Here is a 16,924-nt window from a genome sequence, read left to right on the forward strand (position 1 = left end):
TCAGTCTTTATGTACATAACAAGACATTAGACAGAATTCGGTTATTATAATACTTTTATGTAAATAACAAAGCAGAAAACTAATATTAGTACAAGTTATTACAGTCAATACTAAAAAGATGTTAAATATCAATATATTGAATATATTCAATGTAATATTCAATACATGATATGGGTATTATTTACTTATAAACTGTTAAAAAGTAAGAAATGACCATTGCTTTAGTAATGACCATTCTACTGTAAGAGTAAAGGTATAAATATATTGTAAGAAAACATTAAAACAAAATAGTAAAATATGTTAATATGTAAATATGATAGGAATTAAAAAAAAGAATTTGTGAATTTTAAGAAATATTTACAATTTTGTACTTCTCAAACTGTTATTAACAGCTTTGTCTCTATTGATATTCTTATTTATAAATATATTTTTTAAATTTATGTACTTCATATTTTTTAATTCCATGCACTCTTTAATGTGTATTTATGGTTGATATTGTTGTTTCTCCATATTTGCTTTACCTAATGTTTGATCTAGATTTGAAGCTTCTCGTTTAAGCATATTTAGTAGCAGCTGTGAACCCTCCAAAATCTGCAATAACATTAAGTTTTATATTAACTATTATATATTTATAAGATAATAATGAAGCTACTTTTAAAATTATTTAAATTCAAAATTTGTAAGAATAATGTAGAAAACGTGTTTATTTTAAAAGTATAGAATATTTATGAAACTAAAAAGAAGTATTAATTACAAATAAATATACCTTTATATATGCTGCTTCTGTGTCAGCAATGGTCCTGTCATATTCATTTTTAACAGCTATTCTTTTAGTTAAACTATTATTTAAGCGCGTTAATTTATAAGACAATTTTTCTATTTCTCTTTGCAAATTATTTTTTTCTTTCTCCTGTAATTCAATTTGAGTTTGCAATTCTGTACGTCTCGATTTCATTTCTTCTAAACCTAAAGAGTATTAAAAACTAGTGAAATAATATTCAAAGTACATGAATCTAAAACAACCAATTTTATAAGTAAAACAATAAATTATATAAGTATGTGTGTGTCATACACATTCTGTAATTATGTTTTAAAATAAAATGACTAACAGTCAAATTAAATTTTTCACTCATTATAAAAATGATGAATATAAATTTAAATATAAATATGAATATAAATTGCTAAATATAAATTATAGGTTATATCGAAGTCATTTACACTTTACAAGTTCTTGATTATATGTTTGTAAAGCCGCACCGTGCTGAGACATTTCAAACCCTCCATGCACAAAATAATAATCACAATATGTCTACAACAAAAAAAAAAAACAGAATTTTGTCCACTAACAAAATTTACTGACAATTTACTCCAAATAGATAAGAGTATACAACCAAACAAGCGTTTCAGTTTTACCGCGAACTTTAGAAGAAGTTACTTTCAACGCATGCGCAATTGTCAATATAAAATTTTTCGTTAGAATTTAAAAATCATAATTATAATTTATTTATGATAACAGTATATTTAATATACACTTAGAAGTGCATGTTTCAAAAATTCTAAATTCTAATGTGTTGTATAATGTATGTATTTCTTACACAAAACATGCTTTAAAACAAATATTCAATCTACATTTGTTGAATATAGTATTTCACATTATGTTTACTTATATACAGATGAGAATCTATAGAGTATTTTATAAACAATATTAGTTCAATTTTTTAATAATAAAAAGATGTAAATATTATAGCAAATATTTGAAATTATTAAATACATATTATTGAATATGTTATAATATTGCAGTACATATGAATATTTAAATATTTAGTAATTTATATGAATGAGTAAAATAAAGTTATTATAATATTTTTAATAATTGTAATGAAGATATTTTAATAAGTGTCTACCTCTATAAATCAAGCAATTAAAGTTTAAAAGTTACATTTTATTTAATAACAGAATGTTGCATCAAAGAAAAACAATGCAGCTCTTCGCCTTGCCTATTAAAGGCTTCATGATGTGCTTTCGTCCGGCAAGCTACAATAAATGCACCTTTCGCTCGGAATCTTCATTCTAGCAGAAAGCGTGAAAGCCACAGAAACCTGTACAGTTGTGCTCTACCTACATTGATCGATCAAACGTGAATAAATCAATATCATCTAAATAGTGCTTAGAATGATTTCGTGTATATCTTTCAAAATATAGCTATATAATGTTTTGTTAAAATATACAATGTATAGTGTACCGTTAATACTAATACGTGTAAAAGCAAATGCACGATATGTTTTGGTATCATTACATGTTTGACCAACGTTTTTCGGCGAAAAAAGGACATTTTGTGGATAAACAACAGTTTATAACAACTTGTGAAGTTTTCATACAAAATCTCGATCGATAGCTTATTGATCAAATTTACTTTCGACACACTTCTTCAACATGGATATTTCAGGTATGACAATTTTAAGATTAATCTTATTATTTGTGCCATTTGTTAAAGTCTGAAGTCATATCGAAATTCCTATCTTGCTTCTTCATGTATCTTTATTAGTCAGACGCAAATTTTATTTTGATAATATATCGAAGAAATCAACAAAAATGAAAAACAATATAACGTTTGGTCCTAAATTGACATGACTTATGGCGCTTGCGCACGTAAAATCTTCATTCTTATCGTTTCGAGTTTTCATAGCATATAATATATATATCTGCATATATATGTACTTATCGCATAGTGTAGTACATGTGTATATATTTGAACTTCTCATATTATTGCAATTTATTATACAATAAAAATACAGAATATGTATATATACATATTGCATAGTTCTATGCAATAATGAAAGTAATAAAAATTAAACAAAATACTCAAACATATGATTTTAATTCCAGTATTTTTTACATCGCCGATTACATTATAAATTATATTAATTGATATATACGCAAAACAAAATTTTCATTGTACATAAAGTTATATCTTATGTTATATCATCTTTTAATATAAACTATTAAAAATATACATGAACAATATTTAAACGTCTAAGCAAGAAAATGAAAATTGCATACCAATGGTGACCATGCCATTTAAAATAATGTTGTTACCGATTGAAGATGCACACGACCTTGTCAAATGACATCACGATACTAAATTAGGATTTCTTTACCGGCGCAACTGCATTACGACACACTCCATACAATCGAAGAATTCTATGATAATTACATGTTTTATAATTCACTTGCAAAGAATGCCACTCCTACTTTATTACCTACGTAGCATTTTGAAAAATCTAATTCACTATTTTATCTTATTCAATAAATAACGTTTCATCTATAGTTGATATACCATATTTGTATTTCACGATAAGTATTTATTATTAATAATAATGAATTATATTTATAATAACGTTATATTATACAAAAAAAATTTACTTATTTTTATTAAATAATAATTTTCTTACAGGCAATATTATAAATAATATTCATATGTAAAATTAATATTATTTATTAAAATCTGTGATACAGTAATGTTCTTTTGTATCATTCAATATTTATTGAGTAAGTTTTATTAAAAGTTATCATTCTTCCAATATATGAAAAATTTTAAATGTGTACTTCTGCTATTTAAATATTTTTGAATTTTATCATATATCTTTAATTTCTAGTTCATTGTTTTTTTAGATAAAATATTTGTCAGTAATATATAATTTAAATTAATCATCAACCTTGTAATTTTTGCAAAAAAAGTGTGCCAACATATTTATTGCAATGACTCATACTTCAAGATATGTGGGATATCATACTAGTACAAATCGAGACTATTTAACTGATGGAGATGAGAGTCACCATGCTCCATCAGATCGCACAATATCTGAATATATTGTTCCCACTGACCACACAACAATGGTAATTTGCAATTATACATGTAATTCATATCTATAATTGTAAATTTATGTCACTCATATATAGTAACAGTAAAAACTTGAACGATTCATGTGTTATACACATTTAAATTCTAGGTAAAAACGATGAAAAAGGATCGTCCAGAGAAATATGAAAAGGAGGAAGGAAGACGATCACGAAGCACACCCAACAGTCGTGTTTCTATACTGTCTGGATCTTCCAGGCACAGTCTCCATCCTCTTAGTAAGAGTGCGTCACATGGTAGCATATGTGATAATGGATCAGACATATATGTTACAAGTGCTGCATATAGAGCAACTTCAGATATAAGGTTGTAAAAGTAACAAATTATAATATTATTTGTGTACCATTATGTTATAAACATTGTTATTTAATCATTAGCCATGTGTCGCATCACAGTTTAACTCCAAGCTCAAGACTGGGTCATCGAGCACCAAGTCATTGTAGTTATGGTTCTGCAAAATCAGTAAAATCACATGCATCTAGGAAAGATGGTATTATTATAGAAACTATGTCAACACCCAATCCATTTTGTCCAAATACCAAGGGAGTTTGCTGCCTTATGTTGCTTCTTAATCTTGGTTTAATTCTTGTTACATTAGGTTTTGTTATAGTAATTCAATTTTTTCAACCATTAATAGTTTGGTAAGTACATAGTTAATAAAAATAACTTGCCTCTTAATTCTCTTTCTTAATTCTATATATTGTAGTATTATACATTGTAGAAATTAACTAAATTGCTATTTTCTTTCAGGATTTTAGGAATAGTGTTTCTTGTATTTGGATTTTTAACTTTGATGGGAAGTCTCATATACTGTGTACATGTATTTAGAAATGCAAAGCATCCACAAGACATTAATCCAGAGGATCTTTATTGGACAAGATATTGGCAAAGACATGTAGGTTCAGCACCTGAAGTATATTATAAGGCTGAAGATAAGTATCAAGATGATGCATACAGTGATCGTTTAAGTAAATATTCAAATAAATATTATGATCGTCAAAGATATTGACAATAATATGTACTTTTTGTAAAATTTGAGCATATTTAGTATGTTTATATTATATATACAATTATTAGAAGAGTATAAAGGATTAAAAAACCTAAAACCTATAGATGAACTAACTTTCACTAAAACAAAAAAAAGTTATGTCTATCTATGTTATTGAAATATTATTTCACTGATAACATAACATGTAAAATTGTATTTTGTATAAAATCGTTAAGTTATTTATTTTATACACATATGTTTACAATCAATAAAGTATTGGATGTAAATTATAAATCTTTTAAATGTACATATTCTATGTAATGAATGAAATGGTTAACAAGTAAAAGTCTTGATAATAAATATTATTTATGTCATGCATCACTTTTATGATCACATTACCTAATGTGTCAATCTTTATGTACTGGATAACAATCATTTTCAAAATTTTTTAGTTCCAATTGTGTTATCAAATAGATTTTCATTTACAAATTTCCCCAAACCATCTATTAGAAAATAGAAGCTATGACCTTTAATCTTGATTGGTATATAAACTTTCTTTTCGCTCCTTGAACAAATACTGCTTACCTTAAAAATGATAAATAAGAACTATTAAGAAACTACTATTTTCTAATAAAACAGCTTATTAACATGATTCTTGGCATAGAATCATATAATTTAGAAGATAATCTATAATGTTATATAAAATATTTTATAAAATGTATAAAACTCATATAAAAAGTTTAACAAGCATATAAATATTGTAGAATAATATAAAAATCATTAATTTAGTAACTGAGTCTTATTTTTATGAATAGTAAATCTAAAAAAAACACTCAAGTTAGCTGAATTTTTTACTATTATTACTCACCGTATTCAGAGGAAGTTTTAAAATTCTTTCATTTTTAAATAAGTGGTAAGTAATTATAGATATCTCTTCACCACCTTTGTGTAAAATAATGTATTTTACACATCGCTTATATGCTAGATGAAAAGTCAAAACCAGGAGAGGCCCTAAATAAAAAAGATATAAATATGAAAAAGAATCTCATTTATAAATGATAAAGCTATCTCACATTGAATATTATATACATAAATCTACTTGATTCAAATCTATATAGTCAATATTTATATTATTTAAATATTATATGCCACAAATAAAATTCAGAAATGTAAATACAATAACAATTGATAAATATATTTTATATGAATTATAAAAGATTAAAGAATTTACTAATATAAATTACTTTTATACAGCAAATCCTTAGAAGCTGTAGCACAATTATTTCCTTCATGTTATCTGTATCTGTATTATTTGCTGTTCTATTTCTTACTTATTCTCATTTTAATTCAATATATGCAAAGCCACACCAAGAGAAATAACAATGATCAAACTTTATCTACTTTTCCTGAAAAGTTGCCATTACCATATTTTGGGTTAGCCGCAACTTATCAGTATTCAATGTACAAAAAATAATTTTCAATTCTTTCCTACAATTGTTGATAGCTCTATAAATTCTAAAAATTCATATACAAATATATCATATCTTTTATTATTATGTATGTATATTTTTTAAGAATTAATTGTAAATTATATATTATTACCTGTTAAACTTAGATATAAACATATAATTAAATTGAGTCCACATTGTTTTATATAATCTTTCCAAGATATGTTTTCTAGCAAATGTGTTTTGTATTTTGGATCATAACAGTAGTAAAATAATACTGTACAACAAAACAACCATCCAAATATAAAAAATTTCATTACAAAAAACTTAGTTATATCGATATGTTTAAACAATAGTACATTGTTTTGTACGTTTATATCTGGATTCAACGTATGTAATTTAATTTCTTCATTTGATTTTCTGTGTACATATAAAAATATTCAATTTTCAAAATCAACACTAGTTTAAGAAGAAAAACTTTTCTTAGAAATCATAAAATATTATGCATTACCTTGTACTTCTTATTTTACATGCATGATTAACGGAAGTATGATATGATTTACAAAACACAGAGAGGTATAAATTCTTCGGTAACGGTCGGTAGAAACATTTCACTTTATTAATTAAACTCATGTTTATAAGTATATTCTTCAAATGTAAAAGATTAAACATTTTTGTAGTATAATCATATATACTTTTTTGAGTATATAACTTTTATGTTTAACCACAATCGAAATCTGTAGTTTATTTTTCTTTCGTATTTCACTCAGAATTAGTTATGTAATTCACAAAATAAAATATGTTTTATTCAACCTTACTTACATCTTGAAAAATGTGAGGTATGTGAACAGATAAATAAATAACATCAATATTGATGTTCATTAACTCTTGCCGTTTAAGAAGAACCAACGCGTCAAGTGTGTACCTTTTCTTTTCGGTAAGTTCTATTTAATTGTCGCCTGGCTGAAATGCTAGGTGAAGTTATTTAAACTTTATAAAAAGTTATCAACCTAATGAATATATTATTGTTTATTAAATCTATATCATTTTAATATATTTATTTATACGTCATTTAAATGAAATATACAAAATGGTTAGTAACATGTATCAGAATTTATTTTGAAAATGCTTTACATATTTCATAAAAATTTGGCTAGTGGATCGATAATTTATTATAAAGTGTAAATTATGAACTACTAATGAATCTTATTTTGTAACACCTGTCATATCTAGATTATACATCCGGCATTCATTTTCAAAACGCAAAATATGTAACAAATAGTAATTTATTTAACAATCAATAAACTTTTATAAATATTAATTATAATTATAAATTGTCAGAGTATTATTATTTCATAATGATTCATGGAACTAATCTATGTAGATTAGATGTATCGTAATTTATTTTTAGAATACAATGATATACTAGGTTGTTCAATAAGTTTTATCGAACGACAAAACTTATTGAACCACTTATTATATTTTCTAATAGTTTAATTTTTGGATTAATGATGTATTACAAATTTTAAATATCCCGCAAATAATATGCTTTAATAGAATATTATTCTTATTTTATATGCACGCATTTTCAATTACATGTATATGAACATTAGTGAAGCTTAGCATGCACACATAATTTTGTGTATATACAATTCATGAATAACATGTCTGTTATTAGACTATTGTATCGTTCAACTATGCTTGCATCTCAAATTGAAATTGATATGCAATAATTGACTATAGTTTTTTTGTGTGAGATGTAGTGAAAATATAAATAATAAAATAATATTAAATTTAAACTAATTTATTATGCATATAATATAATTATTGTTAATAGTTAGTAATAAATATTCTATTAAATGCATTATAATGTAAAATAAGTACTAAAATCTTATGCACAATAAATTCACATTTTATGATAAGAAAAAAATTAAAAGTGTTAATATAAAAAGTGTACTTCAGAAATTCAATAGTTTTTGCACAAATATTGATTCATTTTTAATTTATATTACGTATGTACGTAAATAGTTGTTTTTCGAAATATTTGTTTTAAAACTGATATGAAGTATTAAGTACATATTTATCAGTATTTTAACGGTATTATACATTTTATATCATATCATATAAAATATATTGTGTTTAATTTTTGAATATATGATATATCATCTTGACGGTTCTTTCTGTTGCAGTCTTTCAACGTGACCATTGACGTTTGTTCCTATTGCAATGTCAATTGGTTATCAGCTATCTTTGTTAAAATAAAATCTTCAAAATGGGTGACTTTTTGGCAGCTAATAATACTTGCGGCCAAAATTTATTACGTTTGGTGTCTCGAGGAAATGCCATTATAGCAGAATTGATGAGATTAAAGGATTATGTGCCACCAGTATTTAGGTTATTTATATCCTTAAGTATTACACATGTTCTATTAATAAAATAAATACTATTATTCTAAAAGTTATTCTATTTTTATTTTATTTAATTCTAGTTTTAAAATTTACATAAATTTTCTTCAATTTTGCAGTTTGGATTCAAAACAAATAGTACAAAAGTATGGGTCAATTATAATTGATTTTACATATTTTAAATCGGTTAGCGTTTACGAACAGAAAATTGAAAATGATCCAGTAAGTAGATAAAAAGTAACAAAAATGTATTAATAAATGTAAATAATTTTTGTCATTTTACTTTTAACATTAATAAAATTATCAATATATGTATAAATAATTTATGAAGACAATTAATTTTCATTGCATAGATCAAAATATTTAACTAAAGTAATTGAAATTTCAACTAATACTTGTAATTTTTATATAGGTTCTTCAAGAAACAGATGAAGAATTGAGAAATAACTTTTCTGATATAATTTCAAGGTTTTACTTGGCTTTTGAAAGTATACACAAATATGTTACCGACTTAAACTTTTACGTTGATGAACTAGAAGATGGAATATATATTCATCAATCTATAGATTCAATTATGTTCAATGAGGAAGGAAGACAACTAATGGTATCTTTATGGTTTATAAACATTTACTTCATAATTGAAAATAAAGATACTTTCATTATAAACTTTACTAAACATGTCTTTATAGTCTCTTGTATATCATTATTTTAAACATTAAGTTTTTTATTGTATAATTTTCAATGTTTGATAGTTAAGTAATTCATTTTTGATTAAATATTGTTTGATGTAAAGATAACTTTTAAAATACATTTAATGTATAAATTATTATAGCATTTTCCACTTTAAAAGCCTTTTAGAATATTCTACTCAATCTTTTAAAAAATAAATAATAATATTTATATTAATAGTGTGAGGCAGTATATTTATACGGAGTGATGTTACTCTTGGTGGATTACCATTTTGAAGGATGTGTAAGGGAAAGATTACTTGTATCTTATGATCGGTATAATGCTCAACGTTCATCCTCTACACGTGTTGATGATATATGTAGGTTACTTCGTTCAACAGGATTTTCTAAAACTTCTAGTAAGCGACCTGCAAATTATCCTGAAGAATATTTTAAGTAGGTCTTTTAAGATTTTTCAAGTTTTTAATATTTTTAGATATTCTATTTATAGAAATTTATTTTATAGGAGAGTACCATTAAATGAATCTTTGATAGAACATATTATTGGACGTTTACGTTCAGATGAAGTGTACAATCAAAGTCTTGCCTTTCCACATCCAGAACATCGTAGTGCTGCTTTTTCTAATCAAGCATCGATGTTGGTTATAATTTTGTCATTTAAGCCAACCATGTTACATACACATACAGCTATTATGAGAGAAATAGTAGACAGATTTTTTCCTGATAACTGGGTAATCAGTATTTATATGGGAATAGTAATAAATTTATGTGATTGGTGGTCACCATATAAAGCTGCAAAAACAGCGCTTAATAATACCCTTGAATCATCAAATGTAAAAGTAATTGCCCAAAAATATGGTCAAAAAATGAAGGTAATTATATTTGCACCTTTTAAAACTAAAATTATATTAAATATATCACTTTAAATTAATAATTCTATAATGCTTATTTTATTAGTAACATACATGCATTATTGGCTGTATTAAAAATTTATTTTAGAAATTAATATCTGAAACAGAAGAAGTACAATTAGCAGTTACTTTGGATGAAAGTGCAATAGGATCATTGGTAAAGTTAGTAAGAGAATGTAATGTAACATTACATTGGATACTTTTACATACAGCAATGTCAACTATATCCCTAGAAGATTCAAAACGTTCACGTATGCTCAGGCAATTGATAATAAATGAAAGTAAATATACAACAGTTGATTGTCTTCAATTGTTATTAAACACTGCTCAGATTGAACAAGATGTCAAACAATTATACAAAGATGTATGACTAATAATACTGCCTAAATTATGTGATCGTATTCACAATCAATGAAACAGGTATTATAAACTTAATTTTTTATATATAGGTATTGTTTGATAAAGAAACTAAATGGGTTAGGGATAAGGGAATATGTGTTGAACGCATAACAGATCTTGCTCAAATCTTTGGTGGTAATAAATCTCTTGATGGTATTGAAAGAATTCAAGATCTACATTCATGGTTTATGCAGATGAGTAAGCATATAGATTCATTACAACAAGAAGATGGAAGAAAAATAGTACAATTATTACAGGCCTTAGAACATGTGCAAGGTATCTACAATATAAATCATAATGCATACACAAGAATTCAACTTTATATTATTACATTGATTTACAATAAGTAATTATTCTAACTGCAATTATTTTAGAATTTCATCAGTTGGAAAATAATTTACATATATCACAATATTTAGCTGATACATGTGAAATATTACATAATATGTTGCGCACAGGAAGCATAACAGAAGACACCATGATCAGTTTAAATATAGTGACAGATTGTTGTTACGCGTGGAACATAATGGAATCATTTATCGATACAATGCAAGCTAGTATAAAAGAAAGTCCTCCAACCGTAATAAAATTAAAAGCCCTTTTTCTGAAAGTAAATTTTAACTTTTACTCGAATTTGTATTTTGTATATCAATTTGAGTTTGACTACGCTTGAATATTTATGTCTTATTAAACCATATACATTTCATTATCCAGGTACTTATATTTATCATGTTTTCAGATGGCTTCAGCTTTGGAAACCCCTTTACTAAGAGTAAATCAAGCACGAAGTGCAGATTTGTCATCTGTATCACAATACTATAGCAGGGAGTTAGAAAAATATGCAAGGCGTGTTTTGCAAATAATACCTGAAACTGTATTTGGTTTACTTGCCCAGATAGTACACCTTGAAACTAATGCATTTAAGGAAATTCCTACTAAATTACCAAAAGACAAATTGAAAGATTATGCACAGTTAGATAATAGATTGAAGGTACATCCTAACTTTTAACTCTTCTTTTAAAAAGTTAAATTGAAGGAAATTTGAGTGACATTAAGATTTGTATTATTGTATAAAAATTTTACTCTTTTTAGATGGCTAAATTGACGTATGCTGTGTCAGTGTTTACAAAAGGAGTATTATCTTTAAGAAGTGTTCCACTAGGAGTATTGAGAGTTGATTCTCATCGCCTTTTGGAAGATGGTATACGACAAGAACTTGTAAAGAAAGTTACATTAGCTTTGGATAGTGGTCTTGTTTTTGAACCAAAATCAAAAGTAAGATTTATATTAAATTTGTTTACTACTTTATATGTTTTATTGAAAATTACTTTTATGTTAATACTGAATTATTTTAGATATCTTTAATACAAAAACTTGATAATTTAGCTGCAATTATGGATGGTTATCGTAAATCGTTTCAGTATATTCAAGATTATATAAATATTAATAGTTTAAAAATGTGGCATGAAGAAGTAAGTAAACCCATAGATGTATAATATGAGTCTTTTAAATTGTATAAATATTAAGTTAGTATATTATAATATATACAATTACTATTCACAATTTTGGAATTATATTGTAGATAACATATATTATAAATAATGCAGTGGAAGAAGAATATACAGGCTCTTCCTGGACTCCAGAAAGATCGTGGAGATACCTTCAAGAAGATAAACATATGTCTGTACTGGATAATAGTTCCGTAACATTTATTGGTAGACTTGCTCGTGAACTTATTCGTATAACTGATTCTAGGTAAATTTCTTCCTATCAAAAAAGTATATTTACCAATATCTAGTTTTAAAGATAATCTACATCAAAATCCTTAAGTAAAGAAATAGTTTTTTTTTGTAAATATATGCTTTGTAACATTATATTAATTTTCATTATTCCATTGTTTTGTACTCTATTATCACATTATTTATGTTCATATATACATTTTTAGGACAACTGTTTATATTGAACATTCCCTTGCCTGGTATGATCTTAAAACGCAAGCAGAAGTATTAAATTATAAAATCTTTTCAAGGATATTAGAAGCAATAGGTACACCCGGCTTAACAGGACTTGATAAACTTATTTCATTTTATATTGTTACTGAATTAGATAATATGAGTCATTATATAGAAAAGAACATTCGTAATAAAACGTGGACGTCTACACTTGACTGCTTTGAAATGATATTAAATTCTATTGACAAACCTAAAGGTATTGTTTTACAATTTACTATAATATTATGATCAATAAATTTCAATAAATTTACTTTATTTAATATACATGTATAGGTAATGTGTCAAAACTTCATAGTTCTGTTAGTGCTTATTCTAATAAATTTTGTCCTCAACTACTTGAGTGGATATTAAAAATTGGACATTATCAACTTCTTAAAAAAAAAATAGCATATGAATTAAACACTGCTTGTAAATTCGAAGCTAAGCATATGGAAGCAGCACTTCAAACTGTAAATACGTATGTATATTAACATTTTGATAAATTTTTCTTTCATTAGTACATGAATTTTATATGTTTTTATGGTTTTTTAGAGCTATTTTATTTGAAATCGAGAAGAAAGGTCATAACCAAAATGAGGATAACAAAAATAAATTACTGCGCGAACTTAGTGTCAGATTAAATTGGACTGGTATAAGTAATCCTCATAATAATGTTTATATTAAGTCGCCAAATATAAATAATATTGCGCTTATTATATTTTTACTTACTGTGTCACAATTACCTAAATTGCACTATTGTAAAAATACAGGTAATCAATTATGTACATAATTAAATATTTTAATATAAGAAATATAATAATAAGTAAAATTTGTTGTAGGAAGTCTTTTAAGTAAAAAACCTCAAGATCCTCTTGATGCTGTAATATTCGTAATTGGAATACAAACTGTTTTACGTCAGTGTACTTTTTCCGCGATGATTCGTTATGTTAAATATCTTTGTACATATGTTCTTTCCTGTGTGACTCCAGACAGGTATAAAGATATTTCCCTATATAATCTTACTATAAAATGCATTGACGTTAATATTCTACTTCTAGTGCAAAAACGGGAACTGATGGAGATTCTGAAGGAACTAATACCTTACATTTTTTGGAATTATTTACAAAATATTCTGGCATACCACAATCATTTATTCTTAAAGAAATTCCTGTAATTATCATGGATCATTTCCAAGCGAAGACTGTTAAGTAATCATACATTGCATTGAAGTATAAAAGAATGAATATTCTCTATTTTGTACATATGTTCACATATAAATCTGTATTTTATACATACATGTATTGAAATATACGATACTAATTATACGAGTTATTGTTAAACATAAAAAATAAAATTCTATTATTACCATAAAAATATATGTTTATTATTGAAATAAATGTATTGCTTAGTTACGAATTAAATATTTCGTTTAAGTTTCGTTAAATTGAACTATTTTATTAGCAAATAAATTAAAAATCGTACAATAAATAAATAGAATTTTAATTCATTTTAACAATATTGAACAAATACTTTCTTAGTATAATTATTACTTAATGATATGTGATAATTATATTCATATGTGAAAATGCAATCTTAAAGGAATGGGACTTTATTACCAGCATCTACAGTAGGTATTTGTATACGCATTGGCGGCTAACGGCGCTATTCACCGCAAACGGCGAGAGTGCGTCGCTTTTGTAACGTACTTTATAGCATCAATAATTTCGAATTACATCAAAATAATATTCTCAAAATAAATTATGGGCATTATCTTGACTATGTAACGTTACAACATCCTTTAAACTCTATTATACCTTGCATTTTATCGTTTATGATAAAGTAAATAACATAAGCGCTTTCGTCGGCTAAACGGCCGCTATGAGGATATTGAAGACGCCAGCGGCCGCACTTATTGCTTACAAACTATAAGAAAATAATGTTTTACATATTGAACAATATATTCTGGTAACTTTTAAAGTCTTTATAATTGAAAATAAAGTCATTTTTTTTTACTATTTTCTGAATTACTTCAAGCTATACGTAAGAGATTAAATTAATAAGTTTAGATAAGACTCACGATTGGCGGTTAAAACGCCGTTGACGCCGTTGACGCCGTTGACGCAGTTGACGCCGTTGACGCCATTGACGCCGTTGACGCCAACAACAGCGGTGTCGGCGGTCTAATACAAAAGGGACTGCGATAGATTCCAAGCTCAGTTCTCCTTGCTTAGATGTGCTATTACAACACTGAATTTTGTTCATAGTTACCCAAAATTTAAATTGTATTTTTTTTGAAGTTTCAAATAACATTGTGACAGCAATATGTATATTAATACTGCACATTGCATTTTTAATAATATTCAAAAAATATTGAACTTTTATGTTGCAGTCGCTTTTAATAACAAGTCCATCGATTACCTTTTTTTTCTTATTCAATTTATAATTATATCGAATATATTAAGATTTCTTTTTTTTTACTTGATTTAGAAGTTCTAAATTATTATAGTACTATTGTACATTTAATGTAAAAAGGTAGAAATGTTTTTATGTGAGTATAATTAATATTCATCTTATAATAGATCTGCTGTTACATTGTAAGTACCCGTCATGTTATATTTATGATTAATTTTTTTATTTCTCTGGTATGTATGTATGTACGTATAAATCTGAATTTAAATATAATTTTTGAAGCTTCTGTAATCCCGTAAGAAGTTCATCATATTCGTAGTACCATACAATAAATAATAGTTAATAAAAACGAAATTACATTAATATGATTACTTCTATTTTCTATTACAAAGTTTTTATTTTTTCGACTGCCATATGTCATCGTTTTAAAGCGCATAATTATTATTTCGTCTGATAATTTCTTAATATGACAAAATATAGAAAAGAAGACATACAGAAACATCTGGATATTATTTACCAAATTGTTAAAAAAGGAAATAATTCAACGTAATTTTTAAAAAAGACATATGCTTGACTTAAAAAATATTACCTATTTTCCAGATATTTCGATTGTATTTTCAATAGATGTATTTGTTTCTACTGTACAAAAATTATATATGTTAGACAATTTACTTATTATATTATGCATCGACTATGCAATCATAACTAACAGTATATTTTATTAATATTAGAAAATCATGCGAGCGAGTATAATCATTATTCTGGCCGTCGCCGCCGGAATTATTGTAGCGACACCTAGAACTCGTAATTATTCTCATTTTGTAAAACTTCGTGGGAAAATGAAAGCAATAGATTCCTTTAAACCTACAGCCATAGGAACATCAATTAATTTTGGAAAAAGACAAAGTATTGTTGATCCTCCAAAAATGACTAAACACGAACAAATTTTATTTACACTTTTACGATTTTTTCCACAAGGGTACGTATATTGTACATTTATCAAGTGGTTTTTTACTTATTGCTATTGAACTATTTTCTTATAAGTAAAAAGACTATAAATATGATTAAAATTAATATAAATATCTTAATTTTTACTATTATAAAATATTTTAATTTTAGGATATCTGTGGAGTGGCTACTTCAGCAAATAAAAACAAATCCGACTTTCGCTACAAAATTAGCACAGTTATTAATGAATGAACGGATTGATTTGATGTCAATGGTGGATCGTTCTAATCCTGAAAGAACCTGGCTATTTTAAGTATTTTATTGAATGATCAAATGATGTACACAATTTCTAGCTATACATTATAATTTAATAAATCTGCGATGTTCAAAAGGTTGTTTTATTACTATTAATATACCTTTTTTTCATTTCCTTAAAATTTTGTTTTTTCCAAAATTAATGTAGTATATCATAATAGAAATGTTAAAGAATATAATAACAGTCTACATAGAGTTTTTAAAAACAGATACATTTCTTAACCGTTAGAAAAATTTGAAATATAAAATGTATAGTTAGGCTACATTAGGATTGGTTGAATATTATAACTTACGTTCTTATTAGCATAAATCGTAATTTTAAATAAATTGAACTCCTCAAATGATTGAATCTATCTTTAAAAAAACTAATATGGGTATTAAAAATATATGAATTGCGTTTGGACGTATAATTTTGAATATAAAAGGACTTAAATATTGTATAATTTGAAAGAAGCCATTTTAACCATGAACTATACGACCATACATTTGGTATATCATGGCT

The 16,924-nt window shown here is 25.7% G+C and overlaps 5 protein-coding genes across 11 annotated transcripts; 3 read left to right on the plus strand and 2 right to left on the minus strand.

Moving 5' to 3' along the window:
* Positions 1-191: 191 nt before the first annotated feature.
* On the minus strand, positions 192-3,419 carry LOC143146088 (microtubule nucleation factor SSNA1). Of its 4 annotated transcripts, XM_076310122.1 has the most exons (4): positions 3,061-3,418; positions 1,905-2,118; positions 767-966; positions 192-591 (listed from the first exon to the last, which is right to left on the minus strand). In XM_076310122.1, the coding sequence occupies exons 3-4, from the start codon at positions 953-955 to the stop codon at positions 484-486; spliced, it is 297 nt and encodes a 98-aa protein (XP_076166237.1). In that variant the 5' UTR covers positions 956-966; positions 1,905-2,118; positions 3,061-3,418; the 3' UTR covers positions 192-483. The 4 variants fall into 4 exon arrangements, with proteins under 4 accessions (XP_076166237.1, XP_076166222.1, XP_076166215.1 ...); XM_076310107.1 differs by lacking the exon at positions 1,905-2,118 and having other exon boundaries at positions 3,061-3,419; XM_076310100.1 differs by lacking the exons at positions 1,905-2,118; positions 3,061-3,418 and adding an exon at positions 1,219-1,394.
* On the plus strand, positions 2,082-5,183 carry LOC143146062 (uncharacterized). 2 transcript variants are annotated; one of them, XM_076310061.1, is made up of 6 exons: positions 2,082-2,446; positions 3,455-3,549; positions 3,673-3,897; positions 4,011-4,225; positions 4,297-4,560; positions 4,670-5,182. In XM_076310061.1, exons 3-6 carry the CDS (start codon positions 3,760-3,762, stop codon positions 4,926-4,928), a joined length of 876 nt encoding a protein of 291 aa, XP_076166176.1. In that variant the 5' UTR covers positions 2,082-2,446; positions 3,455-3,549; positions 3,673-3,759; the 3' UTR covers positions 4,929-5,182. The 2 variants fall into 2 exon arrangements, with proteins under 2 accessions (XP_076166176.1, XP_076166183.1); XM_076310068.1 differs by lacking the exons at positions 2,082-2,446; positions 3,455-3,549 and having other exon boundaries at positions 3,725-3,897; positions 4,670-5,183.
* LOC143146074 (uncharacterized) lies at positions 5,139-7,408 on the minus strand. 2 transcript variants are annotated; one of them, XM_076310081.1, is made up of 5 exons: positions 7,178-7,408; positions 6,867-7,003; positions 6,510-6,775; positions 5,776-5,918; positions 5,139-5,492 (listed from the first exon to the last, which is right to left on the minus strand). In XM_076310081.1, the coding sequence occupies exons 1-5, from the start codon at positions 7,235-7,237 to the stop codon at positions 5,346-5,348; spliced, it is 753 nt and encodes a 250-aa protein (XP_076166196.1). In that variant the 5' UTR covers positions 7,238-7,408; the 3' UTR covers positions 5,139-5,345. The 2 variants fall into 2 exon arrangements, with proteins under 2 accessions (XP_076166196.1, XP_076166205.1); XM_076310090.1 differs by having other exon boundaries at positions 6,867-7,092.
* Positions 7,144-14,117, plus strand: Strump (WASH complex subunit strump). Of its 2 annotated transcripts, none has more exons than XM_076310041.1 (18): positions 7,144-7,292; positions 8,545-8,749; positions 8,880-8,982; positions 9,173-9,364; positions 9,670-9,884; positions 9,955-10,321; positions 10,449-10,724; positions 10,810-11,035; positions 11,134-11,369; positions 11,499-11,750; positions 11,852-12,034; positions 12,115-12,231; positions 12,342-12,514; positions 12,705-12,967; positions 13,045-13,228; positions 13,303-13,520; positions 13,590-13,743; positions 13,809-14,117. In XM_076310041.1, exons 2-18 carry the CDS (start codon positions 8,628-8,630, stop codon positions 13,960-13,962), a joined length of 3,435 nt encoding a protein of 1,144 aa, XP_076166156.1. In that variant the 5' UTR covers positions 7,144-7,292; positions 8,545-8,627; the 3' UTR covers positions 13,963-14,117. The 2 variants fall into 2 exon arrangements, with proteins under 2 accessions (XP_076166156.1, XP_076166163.1); XM_076310048.1 differs by lacking the exon at positions 7,144-7,292 and adding an exon at positions 8,331-8,452.
* Positions 14,118-15,726: 1,609 nt separating this feature from the next.
* LOC143150447 (allatotropin) lies at positions 15,727-16,492 on the plus strand. Its single transcript, XM_076318720.1, has 2 exons — positions 15,727-16,138; positions 16,279-16,492. The coding sequence occupies exons 1-2, from the start codon at positions 15,897-15,899 to the stop codon at positions 16,418-16,420; spliced, it is 384 nt and encodes a 127-aa protein (XP_076174835.1). The 5' UTR covers positions 15,727-15,896; the 3' UTR covers positions 16,421-16,492.
* Positions 16,493-16,924: the final 432 nt, after the last annotated feature.

The sequence above is a fragment of the Ptiloglossa arizonensis genome, chromosome 1, assembly GCF_051014685.1.
Source record: "Ptiloglossa arizonensis isolate GNS036 chromosome 1, iyPtiAriz1_principal, whole genome shotgun sequence".
Classification (NCBI taxonomy): Eukaryota; Metazoa; Arthropoda; class Insecta; order Hymenoptera; family Colletidae; genus Ptiloglossa; species Ptiloglossa arizonensis.

What these genes read in the sequence shown, in the direction of transcription:
- LOC143146088 (XM_076310100.1), bottom strand. Translation starts at nt 1,270, where the DNA reads ATGTCTCAGCACGGTGCGGCTTTACAAACATATAATCAAGAACTTGTA. An exon ending in TAATCAAGAACTTGTAAAGT is followed by an intron (nt 967 to 1,218) that starts GTAAATGACTTC and finishes AATACTCTTTAG; the next exon opens with GTTTAGAAGAAATGAAATCG. An exon ending in CAGAAGCAGCATATATAAAG is followed by an intron (nt 592 to 766) that starts GTATATTTATTT and finishes ATGTTATTGCAG; the next exon opens with ATTTTGGAGGGTTCACAGCT.
- LOC143146062 (XM_076310061.1), top strand. Translation starts at nt 3,760, where the DNA reads ATGACTCATACTTCAAGATATGTGGGATATCATACTAGTACAAATCGA. An exon ending in CCACTGACCACACAACAATG is followed by an intron (nt 3,898 to 4,010) that starts GTAATTTGCAAT and finishes TTTAAATTCTAG; the next exon opens with GTAAAAACGATGAAAAAGGA. An exon ending in AGAGCAACTTCAGATATAAG is followed by an intron (nt 4,226 to 4,296) that starts GTTGTAAAAGTA and finishes TTTAATCATTAG; the next exon opens with CCATGTGTCGCATCACAGTT.
- LOC143146074 (XM_076310081.1), bottom strand. Translation starts at nt 7,237, where the DNA reads ATGAACATCAATATTGATGTTATTTATTTATCTGTTCACATACCTCAC. An exon ending in TTTATATCTAAGTTTAACAG is followed by an intron (nt 5,919 to 6,509) that starts GTAATAATATAT and finishes TTTTTTATTTAG; the next exon opens with GGCCTCTCCTGGTTTTGACT. An exon ending in TAAAACTTCCTCTGAATACG is followed by an intron (nt 5,493 to 5,775) that starts GTGAGTAATAAT and finishes ATCATTTTTAAG; the next exon opens with GTAAGCAGTATTTGTTCAAG.
- Strump (XM_076310041.1), top strand. Translation starts at nt 8,628, where the DNA reads ATGGGTGACTTTTTGGCAGCTAATAATACTTGCGGCCAAAATTTATTA. An exon ending in TCAAACAATTATACAAAGAT is followed by an intron (nt 10,725 to 10,809) that starts GTATGACTAATA and finishes TTTTATATATAG; the next exon opens with GTATTGTTTGATAAAGAAAC. An exon ending in TCCTGTGTGACTCCAGACAG is followed by an intron (nt 13,744 to 13,808) that starts GTATAAAGATAT and finishes TTCTACTTCTAG; the next exon opens with TGCAAAAACGGGAACTGATG.
- LOC143150447 (XM_076318720.1), top strand. Translation starts at nt 15,897, where the DNA reads ATGCGAGCGAGTATAATCATTATTCTGGCCGTCGCCGCCGGAATTATT. An exon ending in TTACGATTTTTTCCACAAGG is followed by an intron (nt 16,139 to 16,278) that starts GTACGTATATTG and finishes TTTTAATTTTAG; the next exon opens with GATATCTGTGGAGTGGCTAC.